This window comes from Gobius niger, assembly GCF_951799975.1.
Source record: "Gobius niger genome assembly, chromosome: 9".
Lineage (NCBI taxonomy): Eukaryota > Metazoa > Chordata > Actinopteri > Gobiiformes > Gobiidae > Gobius > Gobius niger.
This window is the reverse complement of record NC_136860.1, coordinates 8,821,611-8,839,561: the sequence shown is the minus strand read 5'-3', so window position 1 is coordinate 8,839,561 and position 17,951 is coordinate 8,821,611. Positions and strand designations below refer to the sequence as shown.

The 17,951-nt window shown below is 41.9% G+C and overlaps 1 protein-coding gene and 1 long non-coding RNA gene across 2 annotated transcripts in view; both read left to right on the top strand.

The window, feature by feature from the left end:
- Positions 1-17,951, top strand: part of LOC306967831 — a 168,983-nt gene that overhangs the window by 80,084 nt on the left and 70,948 nt on the right. The gene's annotated exons all lie outside the window — the stretch shown is intronic.
- arsh (arylsulfatase H) overlaps positions 1-17,951 on the top strand; it is a 35,178-nt gene that overhangs the window by 12,947 nt on the left and 4,280 nt on the right. The window contains exons 6-9 of the mRNA XM_079562921.1: positions 14,835-15,055; positions 16,674-16,810; positions 16,887-17,021; positions 17,686-17,845. Of these exons, the coding sequence (XP_079419047.1) occupies positions 14,835-15,055; positions 16,674-16,810; positions 16,887-17,021; positions 17,686-17,845 (653 nt within the window). The remainder of the gene's footprint in view (positions 1-14,834; positions 15,056-16,673; positions 16,811-16,886; positions 17,022-17,685; positions 17,846-17,951) is intronic.

The following is a 17,951-nucleotide window of genomic DNA, read 5'->3' as shown; positions in this document are numbered from 1 at the left end:
AGACACTAACGTCATGGGAAGAGGCAAATGCCTAAATATCTCCATTTCACGTTTTGAAACACCGTGTATCGATCACTTTTCATCGCGTTTGCGTTTAAACAGCCTGGTTCTCGGATTGAAGACTTTAACAGGATGTTCCTCAGCCGACCTCGGACCGATTTTGACCATTTAAAAACTCAGAGAAATGTTAAAATCTCAACTGTTTCGATCTGTACACGGGAAGCTGCTCTGCGTAACTTTTCACAAGGTTTTGATCGTCATTTATTTCACTTCTGTTCATAAGGTGTAAACTCGTGTCCGAATCGTGTAAAGAAAGAAGAAAGACGTGACAAAACAGGAAAAACAAACATGTTTGAATTTTCAGCCTGATTTTGGACGCACAGGAGAAGCGGGGGGAATTTCACCGTCCCCAAAGTGGACACACGGGACAGTAGCCCAAAACCAGAGTGGAATACACTGAGAGAAACACCTCCCGCTTCATTTAACAAAGTATTGACCACACAGAGCCACACGCCAAACAGCACAACAAAAGTTCACATGAATAACTTTCTCCAGCTGCATTTCAAGTGCAAGCAGATTTTAGCAGTGTTTAGACGTGTTTAGATGATTCAGCAGCCGTCTCTTTTTCTTATTAAATCCACTGGAAATCCACCCCGCTTCTTTGCCGACTTCTAATTTCCATATGAGAGAACTGCTCTTACGGTTCTCAGTCGTTATGTGTGAACCACCAGTCGTTCTATAATTGCAGTAAATCCAGTGGTCCAGTCCATTCTTCACTAAATCTTGTAAGACGGAAAACATCGTAAAGTGTGTGCTCAGCTTAAAGGTGCACAACGCAAGTCTCTGAGTTTTCGCAGAACTATGCCCCCTTTGGCGAAAAGCGGAACTGCACTCAGAGTTGTGCACGCTCCTGGACCACACGCACGCTTGCACGAGCACGAGCCGATCAGAACCAAAGGAGCGTCATTCGTGATTGTACAAATCTTTTGTTGAGAGTCGTAATGTCTTCAGAGGTAAGAAAGTTATACGTTATTTTGAATTATGTGAAAGGATTTTGCATTTCAGTTAAACAACATTAATTTTTCAGAGGAAAAACGGGGTTAGGAGAAAGGTAAAAATAATAATAATAATAATAATCCCATTTCTACCCGTTTTGTGTGTTCACTGATGATTGGATTATAACTGTAATGCGTTCATGAATAATATAAATTATTACTTTGTATAAGATAAAAAATAATAATCAGTGAGTGACACACCAAATACCTTATTAGTTGGTCAACAAAGTAGACTGAAATATAACGCTACCATCTTAGCTAAAACAGCCTGATCCTCCGAATATTTGTGGGGGTTTAGCTTGTTTTATTGATCTGCTTAGTAGCATATTCCAACAGCAATATATTCTTATTAGACAGTAATTTGAAATACATGTATCTGTGAAATGTGCTAATACTTTTCAACTACTGTACCAGGGCAGGTTATGTAGCTGCCAAAAGTCACTAGTTTATACATTTAGAAGAGAAAAAAAGGCTTCCTATACACATAACATGGAATTAATTAACACAGTACAAGATCATATTAGCTGGGAAATAGAAAGCGCATGGGCCGGTAGTTATGCAGTTCAGAAGCAAACTTGATGTAGACGAATAGTTATTCGTTTTGGAAAAAGTCAGCCTGCTGTACAATATGAGGGAAGTAAAATAAGCACCCCTTTTGTCATTGTATTTCTTTCCTGCGATGTGTAGAATACAGCATGTATCTTATCACAATAACAAAATATTGTTTTCCCTTTAGAATTCCAGCTCGGGTCATTTTGATGTTCTTGTGGAGAGAAGTGGCAGCAGTGGAAGGGGCAGAGCAGACGGGGAGACCACGAGGAAGACCAAGGGGGAGGCAGAAGAATCTTGCTCAATCATGTGCACGATTGATCAGTGAGGACAGAAAATGATCCTGACCCTTTTGGCATTTATGTTGACTGTAAAGAAGCACCATTCAGGCAATAAACAAGCTGTGAGCACATGAGAAAATATGTCCACGAATTAGGGAAGAAAAGGCTTTATTGTAAATATGTTGTTCCATGTTTGTAAAAATAAATATATATGCACTGCTTATGTTTCACTTGGAGTTTGTTCAGGGAGCTGATGGCATCTAGAAAAACAAAACATGATTTTTAGCAATTAGAACAAATATGTTTTCATGGAACAGATAACAGACATGCATTGTAAAACAATGAAAAACAAACATACCTGCCCTCTGTGGACACATGACTGCACCAGATCAGCTACAGGAGGGGGCACAAGGCCAGACAGGGGTCATATGTTCTGATGCTTTGTTTTCTTGGGGGAGTCCTGCAGACTGAAGTCGTATTCGTAGAATTTTTGTCTGCAGGTCAGGGATGTAGTCACTGTAGTCTTCGGCCCGGTCTGTGACTTCTTGCAGTACAGTCGTTTTTGTCTGCACAACAATTTATATGACATAAGTTCTCAAAACATGCGTTATATCTGGAAGTCATAAAGCGATCACTTACGACACATGGCCTTTGTTGTTGACATGCACCGGTCGGTGGTCATGGTGGTCGTGGCCGTCGTCTGTCCCGGCTTCATATGAAGAGGCAGATCCCGGGCGTAGGACCTCTCTTTCCTTACTTTTATCACCCAAAGACCCATGGACTCCACCATGTCAGTGGAGTGCACCTCACCACACACCCTAAAATACAAAAATAAACCTCTATAATGTAATAGTAGAAGCAACATTGACATCTACTACTACAGTACTTTACTTTACATACATTTTCAATGATCAGACTCACCATAAACTCCTCTGTTGCTTGCATGTTGACAAGCAATAGAATTACAATATCTTTTATCCAGCCAAGTATTGCTTTATGTCGCGACATCACCCAGGCCTGTTGAACAAGTTCAAATTTGAAATTCATGTTTCATTACTACATGTCACTCTCACATGAAAACCATGTCACTTTACAGCATAAAGTCTCTCAGTGAGATGCTTTGCAGCCAGAAGTCGAGGGAATAGGAAACGCCCTCTCGTTGATTCTCTCCTTGTAATAAAACACAAACACTGCATTAGAAAATGCCCATCACTATCTCAAATACAGAAAATATTCTGATTTACAAATGAAAAAAAAAGGCCAGAGACAAAGCACATAAACCACTGAATTACCTGGGGAGTCCATTTGTCCGTCAGCTAAAGTAGAAACACAGATGCATGTCAGTTATTAGAGAATTTGCAAATATCTGCAGTTTATAACTTACCAAGGCCAACAACACTGTTTTTAGTCTTTAAAGGGTTTATAATGTCAGCCCTCTTCTCTGTCCACAACTCCCTTACAGCTGGTAGGCAGTAGAAATGATGCATCCCATAGTAGAAGATGCACTATTCTCATGTTTATTATTTGAAGAGGTTACGGCTGTTCCACATCTTGTGTCCGCGTGGGCAAACTATGCAGATATATATGCACAAGTATTACAAATGCACCTACATTATATTACATTACATCCTGCTCATGACTTTTTAAAAACACTACAGACATTCAGTACTCACCAAGTCTACTATAACTGCAGTCCATGAGGCTTCCTCAAGCCCAATGATGGGAAGTTCATCCAATTGATTCCGCACTGAACCACCAGGGCTGTGTAACAAAAACATACACACTTTATTCACTCATTTACAAGGAAAAGAAACTGCATTACAAACATACCACAAAGACACAGGGCGACATAATCAGAGACATGTGTGTCTGTGGCCAGTTCTCGCTCAAACTCTGTCCTGTGCACAAGAAAACATACAATATCTTAGCCAAAAAATGCACATCAGTAAATTATTGACCCCAAACCAAGTAAAGATTGGAAGAGATTATCATTATTACGGTATCATTATTTATTTATTTATTAGCAATTTACACACCATCTAAACCAGGACCAACTCAGGACTAACTCAGGACTACACCAGGTCTGAACTAGGTCTAGACATAAACCAGGTCCAAAGTAGGAGTAAACAATGACTAACATTTATATGGGTGGCGTGCGCTCTTCACAAATAATTTATCAGAATCGTGTACACAGCAACAGCCACGTTAGCCTGTCAAGTAACATTTTTGTACCACGTTTCTGGGAACAATTTACTGATTTCCCCCCAAAGAAAACATATCAGACAAAGTTGAGTCTTAGGTCAGTGTGTTGGTCAAGGACATGAGCACCTTTAGCATTAGCATCATTTTGAAGATGTGAGCGAAACGTAAAAGGCTCCCGGTAAACCAAACACTAAAACATAGTGTTCATCTTTTATGTTATGTTTCATGATGTACGATTGATCTGAAGAAAACTCATTGACAATGGCAATAAAACCAATTCTGATCGTACATTTAGCTAAGCAAACGCGTAGCATTACACATGTTACGCATCGTCATTTGTTGACATAGATTTACCGTATCAGACATCGTATTAGACATTAGAGACTGTGTCTTACCCTTGTAGTAAGGAGAAAGCAGCTGAGGTCCGGGTGAGCCCGAGAGCGGACCGGAGGTAGTTTGTCCGATGTTGACTCGTCTCTGCGGCGCCTGTTTGACTCCAAACTGCCCCTTTTCGGTCACACTAGACAAAGTTTTTATCTTCTTTATCGTACGTTGAGTTTGCGTTTGGGTTTGGGATGAACAAGTGTCCGGTCTCTTACAATCCACCCTCTACTTTCGCAAAAGTCGCGGAGTTGTCTTCGCTGATGCGGATAATGGCGGCGAATCCACAAACTCCCCAGAGCCAGGTGCGCGTGAACGCGCATGACGTCACGACCAGGCTCAAAACCTTAAGATTCCGTCCCGAATCCGTCTTATTTATTTTACTGCACAGGATTATAGGGGCGAGTGCAGTGATCAGAGAGGAGCTCAATCAGCACATCAGGCAATAGTTTAAACATGTATGGGTGAGAAAAAGGTTATTTTTAACATTTAGAGTTGCGCATAGCACCTTTAAGGTCGTGCGTCGCAAATATCTACCTTAATCAACTACACCCAGTATAGTAGGGCTGTGCAATTGATCGCAAATCGATTACGATTTCGATTATTACACTAGACTAAGGGTAGGCAAGTTTTCTTGGCGGAGGGCCGATTTTCTTTATTGTAAATAGACCGAGGGCCGAAGCCGCTGATTATTAGCCCAAAGTAAAGCACAACACTAGGAAAATTACCATCATGAGATAAATGACTTAAAATTGCTTGAATTAAAGTTCTTCTATGTTGAATTTGAGTCCAAGATACAAATGCTATTGCGCCAATGGAACAAGAACCCACTTGAAATCAGAAAAATAATTGTTTTTCACTTGAAATGACACAACATTATCTGAATTAAGAGAATAACGACTACTAGAGGTTTTATCTCATGTAAGACTAGACCAAATCTACTCAAACCTTAGATTAAATCTCTTAATTCAAGTAGATTTATGTCATTTCTTCCTTAAAACGATTATTCTTTTTCCAGTGCACTTCTTTCAAATGCCAGTGTTGTACATAATATATGACCTAATTGGGTGTATTGACAGTATTTCTACCTATGTTTCTCCCATTTAACTATAATAATGTTAAAAGTACTCTGTGATTTGTGTACTAGTGTTTCTCAAAATCATCTTGAGGGCCAGAGGTTCTGTGCCGGAGGGCCGGATTTGGCCCCCGGGCCTGACGTTGCCTACCCCTGCACTAGACGATCACAAAAATGGCATAATCGAGAACAAACGATTATTAAGGATGCCCTCCCGCTCGTCCATCCAAAGCGCAAAAAGTCCGTCCTGCGCGGTTTGTGTCACGCATCTGATCGGCTGAAACACCAGCGCAGCCTGACAGCAGTGTTAATTTTGACAACATATTTTAATCTAGTTTTAGTCTTAGTCTTTTGACGAAAATGTAATTCAATTTTAGTCTAGTTTTAGTCAAAAAAATATCTTCAATTTTAGTCTAGTTTTAGTCGACTAAAATTGCAAGTAGTTTTAGTCGACTAAATTTAAGACTAATTTCGTGGACTTTGCATTGATAATATTCATTATAATCATAATTAATCTTGTTCTTCTGCTTCATGGAGCTGCTCCACATGAACAAAGCTCAGAGCTGATCCTTTGGCAGAGGATTTACCTGATCTGAGGCTCTTTCAGACGCTCAATAGAAGTTTGGATAATTTTAGTCTCTCCTTTTCATTTTTATTTAGTCTTATTTTAGTCGACTAAAATATCTGGACATTTTAGTCATAGTTTTAGTCTCATGAAAAACTTTTAATTTAGTTTTACTCCAATTTTAGTCGTCAAAAATATCACTTTGACTAAAATTAAGACTAAATATTTTAGTCGACGAAATTAACACAGCCTGACAGAACTGTAAATAATATCGTACTAATATTTTTTATACCTAACTCTTGAGATAACGCCACTGTTAAGAGCTCACCCTGTGCTGAAAGGAGAACAGCTGTTTAGAAGCCTCGACATCCTTTGCTCAGGCACTGGTTTTGTTTAGTAGAAAAGTCTAAAACTCTTCTTCAGGAGCAGATCTCAACGGAGCTCAAGCAAACTCTTATTACTTCAGTTTAGTTTAGTTTATTTGTTCATTTGAGCAGTTAAAATTCTGCTCAAAAGGAGTGGGCCGAAGCAAAAGCTTATAAACGCCCACCCCGAAATCATTACAATAAAAGTGGATATCACAACAATAGTACTTCATGCTGCTGAGATGATTGTTTCTGTTCCCTTTGCATTTCACGAGCTAAAGGCTCAGGCTTTAGTCTGACATAAAAACATCAGCGCTGTGTGATGATGTCATCAGGCCGCGCGGCTCTGTTGGACAGGTGTGAGGGCTGGCCAGCAGGGGGCAGGTGTCCCTATAGGATTAGTTTAGAAACGTGAACATATTTAAAAAAATAATAATAATAAAAAAAGTTTATTGTCCAAAGAAAATGTAGTCCATAGTTGTTTTTTAAAATAAAAATAAAAATGAATAAATAAAATAAAGATTTTTTTCAAGGCAACAAATAATCGTGATTTCAATTATTACTAAAATAATCGTGATTATTATTTTTTCTATAATCGAGCAGCCCTGCAGTATAGTGTGTTTAATGAAGTAACTGTACTTTTACTTCAGCACTGAGCCATTCCACCACACATCCTAAATACATGTTCATACGATTTCCCCTGATTTACTACCGACATGTCCCATTTATACACATTAATCCAATTACACTTGAAGTGGTCTCATGACTAATGTGTTGAAAACAGCTTTTATGAACCGCACAGAGACATGTGACCAACCCGTGCTCTCGTCTCCATCAATCTTCACAACAAAGACGGCTGCCATAGCGATCTACTATCAATCACATGTGCGCTGTGATGCTGGAGAGAGAGCCCCGGGGGAGACGGGAGTGAGTCAGAGCAGAGGCGCTGGGAGTCCACGGGTGATCAAAAACAGAGAGCAGATGGATTATGGAACGCAGGGGGCAGTGTTTCCACTCAGAGGTTACAGTCTGTTGGATGTGCTTTGTGATTTCAACATGACAGGACAAATATCTGCACTTTAGATACAGAACTCTTTCAACAACTGCTGAATTATGGATGTCTTCAATACCAGATAAGATGCAAAACACGTGCTGGTGTTTTGATTACGTTTTTGCGGCGCTCTTTAATTCTAGCACCAGAGCGGGACCCATTCTCTCTCTCTCTGTGTCTCGTGGGAGTAACTAACTCACAGTGGGAGAGAGAGTTTGACCTGCAAAAGCTTAATAACATGTGCGAGGCTGTAACAGTTCAATAGCTGTGAAGGACAATATATCGTGATACACATTTGTCACAATACCACCTTCATTTTTCAATCTTTATTTTATTCTTTTTTTTGAACAGGGACACTTCCCATTAATCAGCATCTCTGTAAATGTGTCACCTTTAAGCACATAAAGCCACTTATCGTATAGATGCTTTCAATACTTTTTAAATTCATATTTCTTCAGTCTTTTATGTTAAATCTACATGTTGCTCTGGTTATACGCTTGTCAAGTGGAGTTTGGTTTATAACCCGGTCTGGATACCGTTATATTTTTTCTATACCAGTAACATGTTAGACATGTAGAACCAGAAAACAGAACAATAATGTTAATTTATTCCATAAAAGACTATTTCTTTTAGATTTGTATTATTTATTAGAGCTGAAACAACCAAAGCTCAGTGTCTAAAGATATGTATTTTTATTACTGGTTGTACCTAACCCCTCCTGGAACCGCCACCTTAATGTGGTGGAGGGGTTTGAGCACCCGATTGATCCTGGGAGCTCTGTTGTCGGGGGCTTCGTGCCTCTGGTAGGGTCTCTCATGGCAAACAGGTCCTAAGTGACGGGTCAGACAAAGAGCGGTTCAGAAGCTCCTAATGAGAGACCAACAGGCCCGGTTAATCGTGAGGCCGTCCTTCCGTGGACCCACCACCTGCAGGAGGAGCCATAAGGGGCTGGTGCACGACGGAAAAGTGGAAGAAGATGGATGGATGGATGGATGGATGGATGGATGGATGGATGGATGGTTGTACCTAAACCTTTTTTCCGATACCAGATCGGTATCATTTGGGGCTGGGTACCATTAAATGATTCCAGTCTGGAAAAATAAGTTTAGGATCTACTGGTATTGAAAAAATTAAAAGGAGGAATAAAAGCAGGAAAGTAAGAAATGATCTTCTCTCTTTGTTGGTCTGTTGGTCCGGGGACAGCATTAAAGGAAGTGACTTGGTTGTTTCAGCTCAAATTTTATTTTTATCCAATAAATTTTTTTCCCTATGTTTCATTTTTTTTCTTGCCCCATGTTTGCCCAATTTACCTTTTTTTCTATTTTGCCCCAATTTTGTCTTGTTTTCCCAACCTTTTCCCTCATTTTTGCTTATTTTATATGTTTTTATATGTAGTTTTTTTATGATAATTCCCCATTTTTCCCATATTTCTTGTCAGTGGAGATGAACATGATATCGTTCATTTGCAAATCTTCCACATATAATTGTTCTGTTTTCTGTTTCTAGATACAAATAGAGACAAATATCTGAGTGTAGGTATCGGGACTGACCAAAAACTGTCAATCAAAGTATTTATTTGTTCATTTCCATTTTTGGGCCTGCAACTTTCTGTCAGTGCTCCTGAAAACCACCCGTTGAGAACCGCTCGGGTCACGTATGTGCACCAACATGCCCACGGAAGTCATTTACATATCTGGAACACATTATGGGAACATATTTTACCCATAATATGTTCTCATTTGGCCTTTTCCTCATTGAGTTGCTGCATGTCTTTAACCCCAGACCCCACATTAACCGATACTGTAGAATATTCTGAATATTCCCATCAGTGTTTCCAAAGTGTGTGCAGGCATCGCGCTCCAACCGGTCCATAAAGCGACTTGGCAAACCGGTTTCGGTAGCGACACCTCTCTCCGTTCTGATTACTCTGATTACTCGTGTTACCGGAACAAAAACGGGGCACGGGGAAATGTAATGACCCGTTTTAACAGTGGTGACTCACTGTAAACAAAGGTAGGCTGTGCGTGGGACGGTTCATAACAGCCTCAGACTGTACACATGCAAATAAAAAGCCACTCCAGTGTGACTGCGCTTTCACACCGCTGTGCTGGGGCGACACCCAGTGGGGAAAATGTACAACTGCACCAGTGTTTCAGCAGGAATGAGGGGGATTGGGAATCACAATGAGATAGTCTTCCCAAAGCGTTGTAGTCTTGGTTTAACCTCTTAACTCCCGCCTGAACCGAGTCCTCTCTCCAGTTCAGCTTTACCCAAATCAGTGTTAATTTCGTCGACTAAAATATTTAGTCTTAATTTTAGTCAAAGTGATATTTTTGACGACTAAAATTGGACTAAATAAAAATGAAAAGGAGAGACTAAAATCAGTCTGAAAGAGCCTCATATCATTTAAATTCTCTGCCAAAGGAGCAGCTCTGAGCTTTGTTCATGTGGAGCAGCTCCATGAAGCAGAGGAACAAGATTAAATATGATTATAATGAATATTATCAATGCAAAGTCGACTAAATTCATCTTAAATTTAGTCGACTAAATTTACTTGCAATTTTAGTCGACTAAAACTAGACTAAAATTTAAGATATTTTTTGACTAAAACTAAATCAAATCAAATCAAATCAAAACAACTTTATTCATCTCAATGGGCAATTCTGTTCACTGCTCTCTGGTCGTAAAAAACAGTAAATGGAGACACATACGAGCGTATACAGACGTCATGAACTGTAAGTGCATCAGGACACAAGGGGACCAGTAAAAAAAGAACAAGATAAACACTGCCTTCCTAGATGTTGTCATTTAAATTTCTGACAGCAGTCGGAATGAAGGACTTTGAAGAGCGTTTTCTTTTCTGTTGGGGGGCGACATATCGCCTCCCGGAGGGCATCAGAGTAAAGTGCGACCGCAAGACATGATTTTGTTGACCCAAAATCGATCGAGTCTTTTGGAGGACTCTTCTCTTACAGAGCGAGGCGAGGTCTTCAAAACGCACACCCAGAAATCTGTCTACACACTTTGACAATGTGGTTCAGACTGTTCTTATTTTTCACAGACAGGCCGTCAAGCCAGCAAATAAAAGAAAAGGTTAAGACACTTTCAATAAAAGAATGATAAAAGTTACTTAAAATATTTGCTGATACATTAAAAGAGTTCAGTTTCCTCATCAGGTGAACTCGCTGCTGTCCACGTTTGACAATTTGCTCTGTGTTTTTATCAAATCGTAGAGAGGAATCAAAAACAGTCCCCAAGTACTTAAAAGAGTCGACCTTTTCCACCTCTTCCCCGTGGATAAAGCTCGGTTTGGGGCTCTCTGGATTCCTCCTAAAGTCAACAACAAGCTCTTTAGTTTTTGTCACATTTAAAACTAGACTAAAATCAAATTACATTTTCGTCAAAAGACTAAGACTAAAACTAAATTAAAACATGTTGTCAAAATTAACACTGACCCAAATCCTGTAGGCCAGTGTAACACCTCATTTGAAAGCTAAGATCTGAACTCATCTAAATGGGTCTTTTTCCTCAAATAATCAGATTCTTTTTTTTCATCTTTTATTTGCGGGTAGTCAACTAATTTTTGTAACTTTTTTGTCGTTTTTTTGTCGTTTTTTTGTCAATTTTTTGTCACATTTTTTGTCATTTTTTGGTAAATTTTTTGCCTTTTTTTGGTCATTTTTTGGTCACATTTTTGTCATTTTTTCGTCACTTTTTTGGCAAAGTTTTCTCACTTTTTTTGTCACATCTTCATCCTATTTTCGCTATTTTCACAACTTTTTTCCAGAAGCTTTTGGACTGGGGGTAAAGCCAAACTGGAGAAAATGTGCTCGGTTCAGGTGGGAGTTAAGGGGTTAAACTACAAGGTCAGCAAGTTTTATCTGTAGTAATTCCTTCCCTTAACCTCTTAACCAACCCCCAGCTGAACCGAGCACGTTTTCTCCAGTTTGGCTTTACCCAAAATCTAAAAGCTTCTTGAGAATAGCGTCAAAACCGAGACAAAAAGGAGGATGAAAATGCATCAAGGGAACAATAAAAACAGGAGAAGAAAAAGGAAGGTGGAAGAAGTGACACAACACACAACATAAAGAAAGAAAGAACACGAAGAGAGAAGCAATTAAAACGTGAGGAAGATGTGACAAAAACGAGGCGGTAAAAGCAACAGAAGAACAACAAAAACATGACAAAAATGTGACAAAAACACAACAAACAAAAAAGTGGCGAAAATGTGACGGAAAAACAATCAATAAAAAGTGACGATGACACGGCGAGGAAAAAGATCCATTTAGATCAGTTTTGTAGGTCATAGCTTTCAAATGAGGCGTCAGACTGGCCTATTCACCTGGCCGGAGGCTCGCGTGGGCGCCGCCGTGAATTGTGCCCGCCCCTTTTCTCCGACCTGACTCGTTTAGTAGATTGACTTGTGTGAAATGGTCCAATGTTCATTTGCAACATCAGATTTGAGCGGTGAACTTTCCCCCTCGTTCTCCGTTTAAATGAACGGGCTTTGCGCTCGACCGGAGGTGTCTGGACAACGGAAGTGCAGAGACAACGCAAAAAGTGGCAAAACAGGGCGGGGCGGAATAAGGTGAATAGGCTTTGAGGTCGCTACTCGAGGAGCTTTTAGATTTGGGTGAAGCCGAACTGGAGAAAATATGCTCGGTTAAAGTGGGGCTTGAGACGTTAATGCCTCCTTTTGCAGAGGAACCCCAGGATGTTCCTCATAAGCCCATAAGGAGGTACGGATGGGCGGATCGATACCAAAGTATCGATATATCGATACCAAACGGCTACTTTTTAAGTATCGATATTGGGCAAAAAGTATCAATACTAATTTGCATATGTAAAAAGAAGGCGGGGCAGTTATCAACACAAAATGATGATTTATTTCTTTGTTCTGAGCCAAAACAGTCACAACAGCAAAGGATTGAACTGAGCCGGGCATATCATTCTGGTTTAGTCATTTAAGTATTCATTTAAACTAGCTGAGACCCGGCCTTCGGCCGGGCCTCGCTAGTCTCCACATTTGATAGTCTGAGATTATGAGTTATTACAAAGAAATGTCCAACCGGTCACACAGTTCAGCAGTAGACCAGTGGTTCCCAACCCATTCCAAAAACTATGGCCACTACAAATGTTTAAAATAATGAATGCTAAAAATAATTTCAAACAAACTGCAATTTGAGTGTTTGATGCACCCGCACTCCTTTCTTATTAACTACAACGACACTATGTTCGATAAACTCAGGGAATAGAATTCAAGAGACAGTGGGATAATTATGGATAAATATTAGGGGTTCGGGCTCTAACGGTTTGGTTCACGGTGCAGGACCCGTGGTTTGGTGCATCACGGTAGTTTACACTCAAAAAAATAAGAAGTAGGTTTTGAACTGGAATAGCCTAATGATCGTTGTTAGAGAGTATTTATAACCTTACAATAAAATTGGCAATGCGTTCAAAGCTGCTTTAGAATAAAATGTACCTCTGGGCTCACAATACGTGAAAGCAAAATAGAAAACAAATGGTAGGCTACAGCAGCAACGTAAAAAAAAAAGGAAAAAACTACGCAGTGCAGGCCATGCGCTCGTTAACTGGTAGTTTCATTGTCGCTTTTACTCACAGGATAAATCAGTCGGAGCAGCGCGTTTGATTAGAGGCTCGTGTTTGAGCAGGTTTTGGGCAAAGTTTTGAGTGTACTTTTTTTCGGAGACAAAGCTTTGGAGACGAAATACGGCCAGGATTGGATCTTACGCTATAATAATGAATTATAATGAAGCACAGCCTCGGTCACTGCAGGAGAGACTTAAACAAAGACACGCAGATGTGTTTTGGAGGATGTAACTGTACCTGTGCGGAGCGTCTGCAGCTGCAGTTTAGGGTGAGTGACGATGACACACATCGCCCTGTTTGGATGCGCGCGCGCACACATACACGCACCGATGCACACACAAACGCGCGCGCACACACACACATCTCCCTGTTTGGATGCGCGCACACGCAGGGCAGTCAGATCTCGTGCACTCGCGTTGTTGTGACGGCGGGTTGTCCTCGGACAGCAGCACCGCGGTCCATATGGACCCGTGGTCAATGCCCACGGGCGGCGGGACCGCAACGTGGGGGCCGGCAGCGGATGTAGCCCCCAGCACCAACCACGCACAAACTCACTACTGTCGCCAGGCTTCCGGGTGTTCCCAAACGGTCTCCCATCCCAGTCCTAACCAGGCCCGTCCCTGCTTAGCTTCAAAGTCGGTATGGGAAATAAACATGGCGGCGCCCAGGCGGCGGCCATTGAAATAGCGTTTTCTATAATAGATGTTGTTTATGTATTTAATTTCACATTAGTATTGTTTAATTAACCAGTTGAAGTAATATAATTTTAATTGACCAGTTAATTATATAAAATAACTAGTTTTAGAAATGTATATTGATTGAAATACATTCACCCATATGAAATGACCAGTATCGGTATCGGTATGGGTATCGGTATCGACGAAAATGACCCCAAAAGTATCGGTATCGTATCGATTCCAAAAAATGTGGTATCGCCCATCCCTATAAGGAGGTAGAACAATCCCACAATCCACTGCTGCCTCCTGAAGCACGAGTGTGCAATAATGGACAGTTTTGCCGTGTGACGTTTCATTCAATAAAAATATGAGCTTTGTCCTAAATATATGAAAGTATGAAGCAGGTCATGCAGCGTTAGAGTTAATTTCATCGGCTAAAATGTTTTGTCATAATTTTAGTCAAACTAAAACTAAAATTATACAATAATATTATATAAACAATACAAGTTGTTTATGAGACTAAAACTGTGACAAAATCATCCAAACACCCAATGACTGTTTGAAAGAGCCTTATATTGTTTGAATTCTCTGCCAAAGGAAATTGAGCTTGGATTTCGTCAACTAAAGTTTGATATAATTTTAGTCGATTAAAACTAGGACTAAACTTTAAGATAATCATTTGTGCAGATTATATTTGTACTGTTGGTTAAATTTGTGACAGTGCAGGAGAATATGGAGCGCATATTGTCGTCCATTGTGTTGTAAGTTGAATGAATGAGCTGGTGGCGATGTGACTTCCTGGTTGTTCAGATTGTCCTGACGCAGAAGGAGCAGCTGAAGTTCCTGTTCCTCAAGGTCGTCCTCATGACGTCGACCTCAAAGGAGAAGCTATTTTGCCACTTTTCAGATGCAGCCACAGTCTTCATCAAACCCCGGAACAGCTCTTTGTCTGTTTGCCTTGTCGCCGCCGTCCTCCGTACGGTGCGTCCCGTTCATGCCGTCCCCCTGGTTCTATCTCTGCAGGTGGGGGTGCGTGTGCTCGGCCTCCTGGACGTCAGCGCTGGTCTCCTGCTCTCGCTCCTGCTCCTCCTCCTCTGCTCCTCGGCCATTTGGCTGCTGCCCTTTCAGCTGCTGGCCCGGTGGAACTGTGTGCTGATGCGGGACGGGGAGGTGGTGGAGCAGCCCCTGAGAGTGGACACGCTGTCCCAGAGACTGCTGCAGGAGGCACAGGGCTTTGTCCACAGGTGGGCTTTACAACACTCACTGGGATGCTTTCATTTTGTGCTCTTCATGTTTTCTGCTACTTTAAAAGTGAGGTACTAGGCAAAACTACTTGGACCTTTTACTATAATGGAAAACTACCACAGAAATGGTAAACCTTGTTTTCTCTTAACTATCAAATTGGCTGCGGTTGCCTCTCGTAGGGTTCAAATGTCAGTAATGAATTATAGTCATTTTAGGGCCTTAAAGAGGGGGTATTATGCTTTTTTCAGCCACATAGCACCAGTCTATAGCACACTACAATGATGACGAGATGGTCTGTAAATGCAGTAAATTAGAATAACTGCCTTGTATAAAATTGCTCTCTCAAAATGGCTGTAGTGAATGTCTTGAAATAGGCCTCTGTCTCTTTAAGAACCTCTGACCCTTTCAGACACGCCCCCTCCACACGCTGTCTGTGGCATCAGTGGGGAGGGGGTTCTGCTGAGGAGCAGTGGTTGGTTACTCGGCTGGTGACGAAAGCTCGGAGGCGTCTCCAGGAGGTGGGGGCGTTCCTAGGAGGACTCAGGCAAACCTATCCCTAAAATGGCCGCCATCAGAGTTTTTACAGATTACTCAAAAATATGTGAATGTGCCAAGACAACACTTCAGGCATGTTTTTAACGAGGGAACGACATAATAACATGATGTAAAGCTTGAAAAGGAGATTTTGCATAATAACCCCCCTTTAAAAAGCATTGAGTGGGATTAAAAAACGAAATACATTTTCCTTAGAGCCCGAACACACAACAACACAACAATGACATTGCTGCACTATTTTTTACTGCATACCTTTGACAAAAACACAAAAACAATGGTCTGAAACAAATTCCACTGCAGTTCTGAAATTTGACGCTCTTGATCAAAAGTTTCCTGTTGTGTCCAATTTAAGTTTTGAATATCAATACGAATATCACGCGAATACAAGAAATGAGTTTCCTTTGCAGGGTGGCTGGGCGCACCCTTTGAGATCAGGTGAGGAGCTCAGTTACCCGGGAGGAGCTCGGAGTAGAGTCGCTGCTCCTTCATGTCGAAAGGAGCAGCTGAGGTGGCTAGGGCAGCTGTTCCGGATGCCTCCTGGCCGCCTCCCGCGGGAGGTGTTCCAGGCATATCCTAGTGGGACAAGGCCTCGTGGAAGACACAGGACACGCTGGTGGGACTATGTCTCCGAGCTGGCCTGGTGTCGCCTCGGGGTCCCCCCAGAACAGCTGGAGGAGGTGTGTGTGGATCGGGAAGTCTGGGCATCTCTGCTGAGACTGCTGCCCCCGACCCGGCCCCGGATAAAGCGGAAGAAAATGGATGGATGGAATATCAAATATATGAATATCATCTTATGAATGAATGAATGAAAAAATAGTATTTTCTATTTGATTTGACCTTTATTTAACCAGGAGAGTCCCACTGAGATGGAGATTGGACTTAGGTGTTATGAGGGTGAAACTTTGAGCCGCTTTAGCACCAAAACAACGACCTGACTTGACAATGACACAAATGTCTTTCTGAATGGAGTGGAGCTTGACCTAGTCTCAGAATTTAAATACCTGCCCCTGTGCCTCCACAAGCCCCTGGCGATAACACTCGGCTCCTGCTTCATCTTTGCAGGAACAAAGATCAGCCGTTCCTGCTGTTCTTCTCCCTGGCTCACATCCACACGCCGCTCTTCACAAACCCGCAGTTCATGGGCAAAAGCCGCCACGGTCTGTACGGGGACAACCTGGAGGAGGTGGACTGGATCGTAGGTGTGTTGGACTTCCATGACTCTCCTGTATCTTTGCACATGGGATCACCTCAGCTCAGCTCACGCTCTGGTTCTAGGACAGATCACGGACACGGTGGACTCGCTGGGCCTGTCCAACCACACCCTGATGTACTTCACCTCCGACCACGGGGGATTCCTGGAGGACAGGGACGCGGCGGGGCAGAAGGGAGGCTGGAACGGGATTTATAAAGGTACTTAACTCGGATAATAACCGTAAAAGCCCACATTTTTGTACTAGTGGTGAAATGAAATTGGCTTCTCCTTCAGGATACTGAATATGTGGTTTGTAGAAAAAGACTGTCCACTTAATTCTAGATAATTTTTATTGATTGTGAGCTCACAGGCTAGTTTTTGTTAGCATTACCTTTCATCCCTCCTGTGCAGTCAACATTCCCCATTCGAGGCCAAGTCCCAGAGCTAAACCAGATGTGGACTGAGGCTGCACGACTATATTTACAAACACATTCATTTCAAGGATTATGCACATAACTGCACACTCATCCCCTCCCTGGCCACGCCCCAATCCTTCTGCGTCTGCGTTCATGACTTTTTCCCAAACTTCCTCGCCCTCCGGTCCACAGGCTGGCGCCCCTCCCCTACCCAAGAAAAAAAATCCATCACGTGACCTTCCCATGTCTTGATGTTTTTATCTATTTGCCTTAACTTTAACCTGATTGTAATTTCACATATCTTCTTTTGTCCCTATCATTGAGTGTATTAAATAAGAGTAAGAGTAATTGTGTATTTTATATGTTGCCGTGAGCTTTTACAGCCGCAGTGATTGTAAAACTGATGTTGATCTTGACGTCTGTACCATTGGGTAAAAACCCTCACTGCTCTGTTTGCCGTCCCCAGGTGGGAAGGCCATGGGGGGCTGGGAGGGGGGCATCAGGGTCCCGGGGATATTCCGATGGCCCGGAAGACTTCCCCAGGGCCGAGAGGTGCACGAGCCCACCAGCCTCATGGACCTGTACCCCACGCTCAAGCACTTAGCCCGGGACGACCAGCCGGACAGGTAAAAGAAAAACGACAACTTTATAATTGGCATAGTTTAAAGCAGGGGTCCCCAAATCCGGCCCGCGAGATGATTTAATCCGGCCCACCGACTTTTAGAGCACAAA